The sequence below is a fragment of the Diadema antillarum genome, unplaced genomic scaffold, assembly GCF_040938485.1.
Source record: "Diadema antillarum isolate AM-2024a unplaced genomic scaffold, OU_Dant_1.0 seq00000161_RagTag, whole genome shotgun sequence".
Lineage (NCBI taxonomy): Eukaryota > Metazoa > Echinodermata > Echinoidea > Diadematoida > Diadematidae > Diadema > Diadema antillarum.
This window is the reverse complement of record NW_027271232.1, coordinates 152181-168278: the sequence shown is the minus strand read 5'-3', so window position 1 is coordinate 168278 and position 16098 is coordinate 152181. Positions and strand designations below refer to the sequence as shown.

At 38.1% G+C, this 16098-nt stretch overlaps 1 protein-coding gene across 1 annotated transcript in view; it reads right to left on the bottom strand.

Moving 5' to 3' along the window:
* Nucleotides 1–16098, bottom strand: part of LOC139727994 (uncharacterized) — a 191709-nt gene that overhangs the window by 89879 nt on the left and 85732 nt on the right. Inside the window, exons 8-12 of the mRNA XM_071638961.1 lie at nt 11915–12016; nt 7735–7913; nt 4228–4373; nt 3974–4191; nt 1649–1723 (exon numbers count right to left, since the gene is read on the bottom strand). Coding sequence (XP_071495062.1) covers nt 1649–1723; nt 3974–4191; nt 4228–4373; nt 7735–7913; nt 11915–12016 — 720 coding nt within the window. The remainder of the gene's footprint in view (nt 1–1648; nt 1724–3973; nt 4192–4227; nt 4374–7734; nt 7914–11914; nt 12017–16098) is intronic.

Below are 16098 nucleotides of genomic sequence, written 5' to 3'. Positions count from 1 at the left end.
AAGAGACATTACAAACAAAAAGAATCACATCAAACGGGTATGCATTCAAAGACACTTTTCTATAAACTGCTTTGTATACCACACACAACACATACATACACACAGATGTACACACACAAACACAAACATACACACACAGAGGTGTGCCAGCACTAAAATTGATGAAGTCTACCTAGTGATGTGGTGCACATTTACTACTCACTACTTATGTGCCGTGGGTGTTTTACAGACGCTCATATTGATACACTTTGGTTCTTTGATGATCATTACCCATCTCTCCTTCATTCCCTCCTTATTTCCCTCTCTCTTTCTCTCTTTCAATCTCTTCCTTCTCTCTCTCTCAATCTCTCTCTCCCTCCTGCACACGAAGCACTGTGCTAGCAACTCTACCTACAGTGGGGTGAACAAAGTTAAGCTTCATAATGAAAACTAGTGCTGAAAGGACATGAAACACCAAATACACAGAAAAAAAAAAAGAAATCTGACGTGACCAGAGCATGTAAATCTTGAGGTAAAGACAAAACACCATCCTTCAGCTTCCAGTCTTCACTCTCTCAATTAAGAAAAAAGAAAAAAGAAAAATGAGTATTTCAGTGTCTTCCAGTTTTGTGTTTGAATACACATAAGCATTGCATTGCATAGGCCTTACAATTCTATCATTTCACTTTAGATTAGATCCATATCATATTCCTGATTTAACGCTGTTGTAGTTTTGTCAAAATTGACTGGCTGACTGAAAACTCTGGACTGTATTTCGAATATAAGAATCTCTTATGAAAACAAAGACAGCCAACAACTTTGCTACTGCCGAATTTAGATATTTCTATGTCAAGCAGATGATGCCGCTGTCAGTAAGAATTGATAGTCTCACTTCAAGGCACTGAGACTAATTCCAGAAGGCTGTCTCTCTTTGGGAAAAAGGTTGTCTCTCTTTGGGCCGACATCAAAGATCAAAGATGTCAGATCTATGGTGGGTCCTACAAATAAACACATCACTTATGCATCAGAATACAAAGTGAGTCTAAAATTGTAACAGAATTTACCACCAGGGTTTTTTTTTCAGAGAGAGATATTTTTAATTACAATTGTAGCTTAACAGGGCTGAGGAACCATTCTCATACATTCCGTTCCAATGACAGATCTCAATATTTCGGTCCAAAATATGAAGGATTGATGACCCTTTTGAAAACAGATTTTTAGAAATGTGATTTTACAGAGCATTCTGATGGAAAGAAAGGATGTCTTTTCATGACATCCTACAACTAAACATATGACTACCTTGTAAGCAAATGTTCATGGTGTGAAAGCTTTCAGAAAGACTTGGACAAGATGGATGATTTTGTTTTCATTGTTGCAGCTCACAAAATGAACAGTGACATTATGTTCACACAACAGATTTTGTAACATTACATTTTGCTTCTACGACACATCACTACGGTGCGCAAAGAACATTTTTCCCTTCTCAAAAAACATATTGACTCAACAACACAAGTTTTGCCTCACGTCACTTCAATACACTCAGCGACATTTTGAATGTTTGTCAGCCTTCAATTTGCTTGTTTGCTTGTTTGTTTGTTTGTTTGCTTGGTTTCCAGTGCAAAACAACAAAATCAACATTTACACATAGAAGACCAACTCAAAGTCTCACCAGTGATGAACGAGGAATTGTCATTGGTCGAGGAGGAAGGGGCGGAGCCTGGCTGCGTGCCCCATGTCAACAAGTCTGGGGCGACGCCCAATAGCGCATACATTAATTTAGTCGTTCCAGTAGCAATGGATGAGATTTAGTAAGAATGAGGGTGGAAATACATTTGGAGGGGTGCAAGGTACAAGGAGGAACAAACCAAAGAAGGGGAGAGATGATAAAATCAATGATTAATGAGCAGTAAAACTCATGGAAGTATAAAATAGTCAACTCAAACCTGTAACACAAATGAGATTGAAAAGGGGGATTTTTTTTTTCTTCCAATAAATGCAAGCCTACTGAAGCATGGAGTAGCTGGTTTGGCTCCGAAAACATGCAAAGTCATGCTAAAATCCATTTCGGGGAAAGAAATTTAGCCGCTCGTTTAAAAACTAATTTTAACAACAACAAGACGAATGTGATACCCTAAATTACAAAAGAAATATGAGTCTGATATCATACATATAAATTCAAAGGCTACATAGGTTATGAAAATCTGTGACTGCAGATGATCAAAATCATCTACTCACACATGTTATCACTTTGGCAAACACTTTGTTATTAGATACTTTTTAAAAATTACTTTCAACAAACAACAAATATATACAACCGAATACAAATTTTCTTGCTGGTCTTATGAGTTTCTAAAAGTCATGGAATGTCTCTTCTGATTACCTACGATACTATCTGTGCAGGTGTGTTAATCAGTTGGCAGCAATATGATATTCTGAACAAAAGTTTTACTATCAGATGTGAAGAGTCTATACATCTTTATAACTTCCCCGAGTATGACGAAACCAGATATCTCCATGCACCAGCTACACAAGTCCATGCCACGTTCAACACAAGCCAGTCGTAAAAATATCAAGTGACGACATCAAATCTCAACCAAATCAAGAATACACTTTTGCAATTGTAGCTACTGGGATATTTCCCCTCCCCTTTCCATCTTAAAATGATTTCAGATTTCCCAATATTGCATGGATCTTCATTTTAAAGACATCATAAAAATAACTGAAAGTTTAGTGCAACAAATGCACACTACAACAATGTTTCAAAGAGTTTTAATCAGACACAATAATACTATTCTTTACTTACAAACACACTTTATCTGTTCTACCTTTCTATACCTTCCCAGTAATCTTACACTATGAATTTGTCAAGCATTATGTATAAAAATTTCGTGCTTGAATGGAAACTCCACTCCAAATTTCAAAGTTTGCTGTGATAAATGGAGCAAAATTACAATTTATGGATCAGTCAAAGCTCATCAAAACTGAACAAAAAGTTAGATTCTTATCTGTTTACATAAAAGTCATATCTGTCCCAATAACCTATGCAAATCAAATGAAGACATAAGGTCATGGCCTCACATTTGTTTTGTCAATATAAAAATCATTTGTCAGGTTTGTAAAAAGAAATTGAAACATGCAAAACTTTAAAAATTCATGAATTTTCATGTTTTCCTCTTATCTCTTCTGTTTGATTTCTTACTCTTGTTACTGAATATTAACAAGACCATGAATCAGAGTACGGTGTGTGAATCATTTTATTTTATTTCTTTATTTTGGGGATTTGAATATATTTACTACATACATGAATTACTGTATGCTTCAGATGTAAAGTACATGCATTGACAACACTGGTCACCCAACCATAAGAGAACAAGACTGATTGAAGACTGATTATCATACAGCCTTTATACAGGATTGCATTTCTAACTTCAGTCAACTACATTATCAAGGATTCTGGCTCACACTTTAAACTAAAAGGAGCAGACTATACTACGACATTCGAGTTTATTTCCAGATGTTAGACATTATCACCAATGAGATTACATAACATGTCCACATCAAATGTCTGTCCCCTTAATATATTTGTGGTTCATGCAGTCCAGGCAGCTCACAGATACTTTCTGTAACTAGTATCATGTCATCATCAATCATATGCAGGGCGGTCGGAATTCTACTGTACTGCAGTATAGTCGGGTAAGCAAGTCTAACTTGAGCCAACTACTCCACAACTACGCATTCCACTTCTTCATACTTTGTAATGCTTACTATACTTGAGTCTGCCTTACAGACAGTTACTACTAATTCTGTCATACTCAGCTGAATATGCTAGGAAGCTTACTACTTCTATAAAATGTCAACTTGGCACTCAATAATAATAGCATCAATAGCCAAGTTTCTCGATGCTGGTCGACAGACAACTTTCCATGTTTGATCTGTTAGTTTGATTCATTCAGGTACATGTAGCAAGGGTGTGCACGGAGAAAGAAAACCCTACCTGTTGTGAGAGCACCGGATGAGCCCGAGACTGCACTGGCAGGGATGAAGCCGTATCCGTTGGGTATTCCATCATACTGCACAGGTACCCCTTGAGTGGTAGGAGGGGGTCCTCCACCAGAGCTGACTGGAGCCGGAGGAGCGGGTCCAGCTGGGAAGTAGGGGGCCTGCGTGGGGGGCGGTGGGGGAGGCGGTGCGTATTGGTCTTGTGAAGGGGCACTGTGCACCACCACCGGTTGCTGGGGGGACTTGGGCTGGGGGGAGGCAAAGCCCCGGGCCAGAATGTGGGAGGGGTCTGAGAGAGTGTCCACACTTAAGGGCTGAGAGGTTTGGCTTGGACTCAGGGGCGCAGCAGGGGGCTGGCTGGGCGGGGTCCATACTGCTGGTGGTGCTGACGATACCTGCATGGGTTTTAAATCAATGCAGATAAGGGGGTCTTGAAAATCCACATATCATAGGTTCATATTTATGTGTATAGACTTGATTATCAGAGAGGAAAACATTCAAAACAAAACAGCAAAGCTACAAATACAACACTCCACACGTAAAATTATGGGACTGCATATGACACAGAAAAAATGTTCTAAAAAACACTTTTTCTGCAATATCAAACAACCTTCAATTTGCCTTGAAGAGAGAAAAAAAAACTGATGCTTCACATTTTGATTACCGATGATAATTTTATTAATACACTTTCTCACAAGTCCCAATTTTAAAAAAATTAAAGTATACTGGCTAAATATGTCGTGAAAACAACCTTTTTTTTCTTTGCATTTTTGTCCTTCTCTGTGATATTGTACTATCAAATAACAAGAGACCCGCGGGTCTAGCGCTCACCTGAGTATCGCAAGTTCACCTTTCACGCAGTCACTAATCTAAATTATTCACAGCTCTACCAAAATTTGACGAGGCATTCTCAAGTGGAAGATGAAAATGTACAATAAGGGCCCAATTTTTTCAAGATTCCTTAATTTGGGGGAATTGGGGCCCCCTGGGGCCCTCTGGGTGGGGCATGGTGCCCAGTTTGATAAATTGAGATCCTGACCACCTAGGGATGCTACCTGCCAAGTCTGACAAAAATCCATCATGAGGTTTTCAGGAAGAAGATGAAAATGTACAATTCAGGCCCCCATTTGGACCCTTCCAACCACCCCCCTCCCCCTACCCCCAAGAGGGGCACCCCTGGATCTCCTATGAACAAACTTGAAACTACAGTCATTAATGTACTCACTCATAGTATTATCTCAGCTCTATAACTTCTGATTCTAGAGAAGATTTTTAAAGATTCCTTCATTTGGGGGGTTTGGGCCCCCTGGGGGCCCCCTGGGCGGGGCATGGTGCCCATTTTAACAAATTGAGATCCTAACCCCCTAGGAATGCTACCTGCCAAGTTTGGTGAAAATGGGTCATGGGGTTCTCAAGAAGAAGATAAAAATGTACAATTTAGGCCCCATTAGGACCCCTCCTCACCCCCACCCCCCCCCCCCCTGGGTCCCAAGGGGGGCACCCCTGATTCTGCCATGAACAAACTTGAAACTACAGTCATCAATGTGCTAACTCATAGTATTAACCTAGCTCTATCACTTCTGGTTCTAGAGAAGAAGGTTTTTGCGGATTCCTTAATTTTGGGGGGTTTGGGCCCCCTGGGGGCCCCCTGGGTGGGGCATGGTGCCCATTTTAATAAATGGAGTTCCTAACCCCCTAGGGATGCTACCTGCCAAGTTTGGTGAAAATGGGTCATGGAGTTCTCAAGAAGAAGATGAAAATGTACAATTTAGGCCCCATTAGAACCCTTCCCCACCCCCCTCCCCTGGGTCCCAAGGGGGGCACCCCTGATTCTGCCATGAACAAACTTGAAACTACAGTCATCAATGTACTAACTCATAGTATTAACTTCGCTCTATCACTTCTGGTTCTAGAGAAGAAGATTTTTACAGATTCCTTAATTTTGGGGGGTTTGGGCCCCCCTGGGGGCCCCCTGGGTGGGGCATGGTGCCCATTTTAACAAATTGAGTTCCTAACCCCCTAGGGATGCTACCTGCCAAGTTTGATGAAAATCGGTCATGGGGTTTTCAAGAAGAAGATGAAAATGTAAAAAGTTTACGCACGACGCACGACGGACGACGCACGACGGACGACGGACGACGGACGACGGACGACGGACGACGCACGACGCACGACGCACGACGGACGCCGGACGAAGGGCGATCGCAATAGCTCACTTGAGCCTTTGGCTCAGGTGAGCTAATTATGCTGTTTACTATTGAAATCAACTCTCCACATGACCTCAATCAAATATGCATGTGTGCATTAAACAAAATTAACTGTATCAAGGCTGAATATAATTATGTAGGTTCAAACTGGATCACCACAACTCTTTAGGATGTAAGAGTCTTGATATACTTTAGAGGGATGGTATAGTTTGGGCTCAGATGGGGCTACAGGTTTCCAACTTTTTTGTTTGAAATACTGAGAAACTTCATATGAAATATAAAAGAGCACAAAATTCTTTGAGGAATGGAAAGTTGGTTTGATGAAAATTGCTTTCGTTGAATTGGATGAGATATAAAAACACAAAGAGGTCTTAATTAAAGGTGGGAACCACCTTTTATTAGGACCACTTTGTTTGCTTTGTTCTTGGGTATCTCAGCCATTCCAAAACCGACTTTCATCAAATAAACCTTGAATTTGTCTTTTACAATATTGTAGGCTTTTTGATATTTGATAAGTATTTTCTAATTATTTTGCACAAGTTAAAATCTGAATCCTCCATCTCAACCAAAATTAAACCATCCCTTTAACACATATTTAGTCTCACAGTCTTGGAGGACTGTAAAAGTGGAAATTTTTGCAGTGGTGATATTTTCACGCTAGTGTGAAAATAAAAGCACGCGAATATTTTTGCGTGTCATATGTTCCAGTAGTCGATGTCTTGGTTCCGCAGAATAAAAAACACGCAAGACTCTTCTTACCCAGCCAAGCGCGAAAAATTAGTCGTGCCAAAATATCCACTTTTACAGTAATCTGTGCTGAGGGCAACGTGTAGTTTAAACTATCTTTACATACTCCAGTTTAGTATTAAATGTACACACATCATTACGTGTTGCTGATAAGTGAACATTATACACAATGATGTTCAAACTATCTTTGCATACTCCAGTTAAGTAACACACACATAATATACCGTATGTCCCCCCCCAAAAAAAAAAATAAAATAAAATAAAATAAAATAAAACAAAAAAATAAAAATAAAATAAAAATTACAATGGAACCTTGGCAATGATAACTTTAAAAATAGTGAATCAATCCAAATACAATTTTAGGGTATGAAACTATAACTCATTACCCACTTCTGGCAGAAAACCCTATCCAATTTGCTTTGGTGGTCAAAGAGAAATGAGGCTTTTTGTAGAGCATATCAGGAATCACTTCCCTCCAAGTTCTGTCCATTGTGTTCACACATTAATATGCAGTTCCAAGAGCATCCAAGTGCTAAACTTGGAAGAATCACATCGACGACATGCTTCACAACGATTCACATTTCTCTGTGACCACTTAACCAAATCGAATGGGGTTTTCTGCAAAATATAGGTAAGATGTTATATTTTTAGACCCTGAAATAGCATTCAGACAGTTTAGTCATATTGGAAGTTATTAACGTAAAGATCTGATTTTTTTTGGAGGGCATACTGTACAGTATGTGTCACTGATAAGTGACATTTTACACAACCACGTAGACAAGTATACATGTACACAGCTTACCGGTTGGACAGTGCTGGCCTTACTCTTGGGTGTCAGGTCTGGCCTGACCGACTTGAACTCCTTCTTGGGCGCCTGGACACCAGACGGGGCCCAGACGGGGGCCGTGATGTGACCGTCCGGGTTACCGAGGGGTGGCGGTGGCGGGAGGTCGCCATGGGCATCGCTAGGGGTCCACATGTCTGGAGAAAAGAATCACACTCTCAGTCAGTAACTTACAGCAAATGGTCAGTGGACCAAATATGACACTGACCATTAAATGATACCTCCACTTTCAGACATGCAGATTCAGCAGAACGAAAATTATAAGAATCCAGCATTGCAGTAAGGCTGTCATTGCATTCTTAAACGGCCAATGGACAGAATACACATGCACGCATTATTGATACAAGCATGATTCCACAAGTGCAAGAACTCAAATGGTCACCTGTGTAGCAGCATTAAAGGGTCTAAAGCCATGGGACAACTGTAAAAAAATCTTTGTGGACAGACATTACCTAGTATTCCTCATCTGTTTATCACCTGTTTAAATCATAAATTATACTAAATTATCTATGAAAAATGTGAATGGAAACTACACAAAAAGCATTTTTTATTTATTATTTTTTTTTTTTTACAGAAAAGAAATCAGAAACACTCCGGAGAAGCTTTACGATAATATGAAGAACAATCAGCCATTTTCTACACATTGGCGTGCACTGTTCTGATGTTCTTCATAACAGAGCAGACTCGAATGTTAACTCTTTCACCTGAGGATTTTCAAAACTTTCTGCATGATCTAACAAGGAAATTTCATGGCAAATTTTGGATCACACTAGATTAATGAAATTTTCCAGTATTGCATGCAGTGTGGATTGCAGATAACCAGCTGGTCTTTAATGTAGTGTAAAATTTCTTTAGTTTCTGCAATATAAAAATAATGCTGATATGCTGAGAAAGCCAAGTATCTGTCTTCAAGGAACTCCTTTCTTAAGAATAGACCGCCTAGATATAAAATCTCCATGCCTAGTAATACACACTTCTACATTGTATCATAATATCCTCTTATATCCCATTATATTCGCATTACAACATTTGTAGATTATAATTCATGCAAGTCAGGAAATACTGTCTACACTATGGAAAAAGTAAGCTTCAATGCATTATCATGAGAGTATGATAAAAGACATATTTGCATATATGGATATATTTCAACAAATATATATACATGGCATGCTTGAATACTTATAAGATATCAAACTATGAATGATCATGTCCAAGAATATCATCTCATGTGATACAGAAGTTATTTTGTTTTACAGCTTTTAAGCAGAGGGAAGTACATGAAATGGATCATATTTACCACAAATATCATGGATGTTTATTTATATAACAATCATCTACGCAAATTGTACATGCTAACAATTTCTCCAAACACTGACACAATGAATATTCTTTTTTGTTATATCACCGAAGACTTGCATAGTTCAAGTAAAATACCTGATTCCCCGTTTCACACATAAATGACAACATAATTATGTTTATGTTGTTATCTCCTATCTCTCATATTGCTATGTACATGTAGATGAGTTTCAAATTCTATCCAAATACCCCCCCCCCCACACACACTTTTTTAAGATTCGTTCAATGTATTTGCATGTTTGTTTTCTACAAGAAAATATTTCTCCAGACTGATTTTTACATCTGATTTTTTTTTCTCCAGTTGTAGTCAATATCTATCATCCTCACTGAACATCTAGAACCTTACATCAACATATAAGTTGAACATAATTGATTAAAATAATCCTATCTAGTGAAGGGAAGATATTTTTCAGGAGGCATAAGAGGCAATCCTCTAGAGGTTGTGACCTTTGTTTGCAGCCCCTGGGTCAGGGTTTCAGGCAAATACGACTTCATCAGTCCTCTAGAGGTCATGACCTTTGTTTGTAACCCATAGGCAAGGGTCTCAGTAAAACATGACTTCATCAGTCCTCTAGAGGTCATGACCTTTGTTTGTAGCCCATAGGTAAGGTCTCAGGCAAATATGATCAGTCAAGAGGTCGTGACCTTTGTTTGTAGCCGATAGGTAAGGTCTCAGGCAAATATGACTTCATCAGTCTTCTAGAAGTCGTAACCTTTGTTGTAGTCGATACTTTGATAGGTAAGGTCTCAGGCAAATATGACTTCATCAGTCCTCAAGAGGTTGTGACCTTTATTTGTAGAACATAGGTAAGGTCTCAGGCAAATATGACTTCATCAGTCCTCAAGAGGTCGTGACCTTTGCTTGTAACCCATAGGTAAGGTCTCGGGCAAATATGACTTCATCAGTCCTCAAGAGGTCGTGACCTTTGTTGGTAGCCCATAGGTAAGGTCTCAGGCAAATATGACTTCATCAGTCCTCAAGAGGTCGTGACCTTTGTTTGTAGCCCATAGGTAAGGTCTCAGGCAAATATGACTTCATCAGTCCTCTAGAGGTCATGACATTGTTGGAACCCATAAGTAAGGGCAAATATGACTTCATCAGACCATGAAATGGCAACTCATGATGAAATCATGCCAAAACATTCCAATGAGGATAAGAAAACAAAACCTGCCCATGTCAAAGCGACCAGAAATCATATTGAGCAAATCAAAGAAAATATAAGGAGATGCAAGGAATGCTTCCTATCTCTATTGCCACACAACAAAAGATTCTGAATTCATGTTTTAAACATTTCATTCTGATGGTCATTGCTACTGAATGCATTCATATTCTTTATTTCTTTTTTTTTATGGGAAGGTCAAGAAGAAGATGACCTTTAAATGCCAATGACAAGTACCCATCTGCAATTCCTGTCTCACCTTGGCAATCATTAATTCAATAAGTCTATAATCTAGTTAGCAGGCCCTTTTCTTTACCCATCCTACATCCGCTGCCTTTTCACGGGGCTTGCACTTGAAGAATGAAGATCGCTTTTGCAGGCAGCTTACCTCATAATGCAGTTATACTGCCTCAAACGAGAATGAGTTACTCATGTCGATAAGTTTGAGGGTTTTCTTCTTCTTTTTGAGGGTGTACCGGTACACATTTTGACTTTATACACTGTGCTGGAATGTCAGTACTATTTAAAGCATGAAATTTTCCTAATGTTGCAAGTACTAATTCGAACTGATGACAGACTTATAAACCCATGTGGCAGATATTGCGAGAATCTTTGTTAATATGTTTAAATAGTCATATGCAATAGCATTATTTTATACTTATCAATATATTTTGAAAGATTAATGTTAGGTTTATCTCCTGTCTACACTGTGCAAAAAATATAGAATATCTCATTTAATGATATTACTCCGTACAGGGTATGTCTAAATATACTCTCTCTGCAAGGATAGGGAGCAGAGCTAAGGCTCACAGCTTCCAATTTTTAGATTTGACCAATATATGCCAAGCACACATTTATCTCATGATGACACATCTTGATCTGAGTCACTCTTCTTTTTGCCTATTGAGTGAGAAATCATATCCTCTTCTTCCACAGAAACAGTAACGTCCATAATCAAATGCGATCAGAATGATGCAGAACTCAAATAAAATGGCTATTACAGTGCTTTTTGTTGGATTAGAATCTGTAGCATGGGTGTATGAAAGCGGCTGAATGGGTTTCTGACTCAAACTGAAGGACATTCCGCAAAAGTTACAAAATGCTCATGCGCTTCGTCTCTTGACAAAATGGAACACAAATTGCCTTCCAATGTTTTCAACCAATCTCAGGTCACATAGTCTTGGCTGGCACTTACTGAATATCACATGCAAGTATTATCAGGTCAATGGGAATAATACCATACTGCAATGGAGAGCAACGCAACCATGGTGTCTCGTGATAGCCATGCATGAATCGATCTCGCCATGCCACTGAAAGATGATGGGAAAGATGGGAGGGGGGTATGACCACGGCAGCCAATAATGTGGGGGAAGGGGGGATGGAAATCACGCACGCTAGATAGTGAAAACGAGTCCTACCCCGCTGTTGCTCTTCGCCGGAAGGGGCGTAGGGTTTGAATGGCTTGAAGCCGAATTTTCGCGGTGGGGGGATAACCTTTCGGTTGGGGGCATCTGGACGGCTATCGTGGCGAGTGGCTACTTCTGGCGGACTAGGCGCGCTGGGGGTCATGACCTTTGGTCTGGGCTTGGGTGGTGGAGGTGGAGGGGGAGGCCGGTCCTTACTTTCATCTGGAGGAGGAGGAGGCGGGGGCCAGAATTCATCCTCATCCTTCCGCAGGTTGTTGTTGTTGCTGGGGATGTCCATAATCGGTGGTGGTGGCTCCTCTATGGTGTCAGCAAAGAGGAAAAAATAAATGAAAGATCAAAAGTCACATAATATGTGATATACTCCATATGTATATAATGGTGATACTCCTTGCTTCTCCCTATATCAAATATATTTCTCGAATATGACTGCAAAAATTTAAATTGTATCAAGTTTGATATTAAGCCTAGATTGAAAACTTCCTCTCCTAATTGGGGAGGATACACTGATGAACATTAGAAAGTTGATATACTTTGTCCATCCGAGTCAGTATTGCTAAGTTTTACTCTGAACAGTGTGTGGTGACAATTCTGATATTCACAGAAATGAAATACATCAACTTACATCTCCTACTAGCATCCTCTTGATGACTTAGGCTGACATTACCAATTTATTGCACTGCTCCGGAATCTCATCAAGAAATCAAAGGCAATACACCCTTATTCTTCTGAAGTCAAGAAAGTGTAATTTGGTAAACTGGCTGAATATCTTTTCGTCAGACAAACTACACCTGAAGGTCAAATTACACAGATATATGATAAGTCACAGTGCATGAATAAGCTGTAATCTCCTTTGAATCTTGCAAGGTTCAAGTACTTGTGACACATAACTGATGCAAAAGTTGTTACCCACTACAAAATTATAAAATTATGAAGAGTTAGCAACTTGCATATTCATCAAAATGATGATGATGATGATGATGATAATAATAATAATAATAATAATAATAATGATAATAATAATAATAATAATAATAATAATAATAATAATAATGATAATAATAATAAATAAAAATAACATTTACATTGGAATTACAGATTTGTTTTCTTCTTTGTGGCCTTTTTCTTTTCTTTCTTTCTTTCTTCTTTTTTTTTTTTTTTTTTTTTTTTGGGGGGGGGGGCTTGGCTTACCAATGCATGGGATCTTTTTTTTTTTCTCGGAAAGGGGTACATGTCAGATGTTAATTTCACAGCCTCAGAAACTGTATGGTATTCCCCATGATGCTCTTTCAAGTCTGTTTTTATGTTTTTAAACAATGAGGGATCCTCTGTTGCAAAAAAGTCAAGATATATCTTTTTGTTGTTGTTGGTAAGGTCTAATATTACCAGTTGGAAATTTTGAGGATATCTGAGGCAGCAATGAATGAATGTCGCATAATTCCTTCTCATGTGAGTTGAAATACAAAATTATTCAATACAAGTAGTTCAGGTCTAATATTACCAGTTGGAAATTTTGAGGATATCTGAGGCAGCAATGAATGAATGTCACATAATTCCTTCTCATGTGAGTTGAAATACAAAATTATTCAATACAAGTAGTTCCCAATAATTCTACTACCTTTTATGTCATATTTCCATGTAAAAATGCTAAACAATTTATAAATTTATGTCATACTCAAATGAATCAGCTTTTTCATAACCACCCACCCCCACATCTTTTCCCTATTCTGTGTAGGATTGCTGCATTACCTTGGTGCATCAATCTACTGACTTTAAGAGCAGTTTAATGTCATATTCACTTTGGTTTTCATGAGTAAAATCAGATAAATCAGACCAATAAACCAATGTGAACATGGTGTGACACAATTCAATGTATTAAGTGTATAAAGCCTGGGAGCTTTATAAGTTAACATATATAATATAAAAAGTAAGCATGAGATATACATTTTATATAGTGTGCACTCTATTCACTCATAAATCAACTTGTGTTATCTACAAACTGTATTCATGAAAACAGCATGCCTTTATTTTTATAGCAAGTGCAAAAATTCTTATTGGTTACTGTATATGCATGTAACATAGAGTAAAACATACTGTTAAAAGGTCTATACAAGTAGGTCTCAAAAGGCTATAAAAACACTACATTGTAGCTCATGCAGTTAGTCAATTGTGTTGATACATGTTGATGCATGCAAGGTTCTTGTACATGCATTAGGCCTAAATGTAGACATGCTTTCGGTTAGGTATATCTCATATCACAGAATATTTGCATGTACGTGCATAATACAGGTTTCTCATTGATTAAGTACCACACATTTATCATACGATACATCATTGCCCAATTTCATAGACACCATTTGCCAACTTGGTCACAAACATGGGTGTACAAGGTAAGCATAGGTTACTTTGGTAATGAGAACAGTACTATGTCAGGTACACATGAAAAAACTTCCATTTTACATACATACAAATAAAACCCATGACCCATAACATCCCACATGAATTTCCACACAAACTCCATGACACAAAGCATAGATATTGTCTGTTGTGAACAAGAAGGATGAACTTCAACTGAACATTTTCAAACAGATCTTTGGCAATATTTTCTCAAATGAAAACATTAGACATCTACACCAAATCAATCTCATAAAATCAAAGGTTTTAAACTGAATTATGTTTCCTTCATGTTTGTGTGCAGATTTAAAAAGAGAGAGAGAGAGATTCAGAATTGAAATGACTGCTTACTCAATATCCTTTCCTCACTCAGCCCCTACATCTCGTTTGTTGCCATGGTGACGACAAACAGATCAATCTACAAGTCCAAAGGAATCAGGTCACAGCATGTCGCTTTCTTCACCCAAGGACATCAATAACCCTTGACCTGTACGCCCAACAAGATACCAATATATCTGCAAACTTATCTGCACACAGCTCTACTGACTCCCATACACGTACCCATGCTTCTCTCTCTCAACCTCCCACTTTTTTTCTCTATCTATCTATCTATCTATCTATCTATCTATCTATCTATCTATCTATCTAGCTATCCATCTGTCTGTCTGTATATTTATATATCTGTCTGTCTATCTACCTATACATATACATATCTATATCTATCTATAATCTTATCTATTTTGTTTATCTGTATCATCAATCAACAGATTACCTTCAAAATCAGAGCTGGTGGCTTGATTTATACCGTGTGTAATTTTGCCTATATCTTCAAATGTACATTGTATTACTCTCTTTCTTTGTAAGTAGATACACTGAAAAAAAAAAAAAAACTCCTTATAAATTTCATTTTAACATTTTATTACTTTGTTCAGATATCACTCCTTCATTCTCCCAGTTCATCTTCTTGCTGTATAACAAATACACAAAATAATATTTGACTGTCCTAACATTTAGCAGAAGAACTTCATTTAAGCCTACACATAAATGCCAAACAACTATGGCATTTCATCACAAAGAAAACACAAAGAAACTTTGTCATTTCATTGCTAACTGCCATGTCACTTCTAAAGGTCGCATCTGCTGCTGCAAAAAAAAAAAAAAAAAAAAAAAAAAAAAAAAAAAAGAGATGTGATCAGATGTGATCATCTCTCCCTGCATGGAAAAGAAGTGAAGTATATAGAATAGTAATGGATTGTATTAGTTCCCTGACAAAACCATGATGTCAGCAGTCATTTTCTGCAGACTTATGATAGTGGCGTTATGATAAGGTGAGGACAGGGTTAGAAAAACAAGGATGACAGAATAAGCAGAATAATACACCGGGATAAGGAGCTTTCTTGACTTGATACAAAATAAAAGAAATAATAATAATAATTATATAGTCAAACCTGTCTTAGCAGCCACCTGTCTATAGTGGTCACCTGCTTAAAGCAGCCACTCAACAATCCTCTTCACATAATTGCTGACCCTTTGTATGGCAGTCACCTGCCTAACTTGGCAAGCGGCCACTCATTTGTATCCCATGGTAAATATCTAACTGCATAGAGGGGCCACAAAAATTTAGCTCAAGCATTGAATCAGCCATGAATTTGTTAGCTTTTACGTTCATTGAGTGAATTCTATCCAGTTCTATCAAAAGATAGGCTAAAAGAAAATTTGAAATGAAGTACATTATACAAACAAATCCCCATTATTATCGCTGCTCATGGAAACTTATTTGCTTTTCTTTTAAAGAATACCATGGGGTATTTTATGCTATCATACCATGCAAGTGTCGAAATTTAAAAATGGCCACCGACCTCTTTATAGTGGCCACCTGTCTACAGTGGCCATTTTTGCCGGTTCCCTTGGGTGGACGCAATAGACAGGTTTGACTATAATAATAAAAATAATAATGGGGATGAATATACAACACTTAGCATAGGATG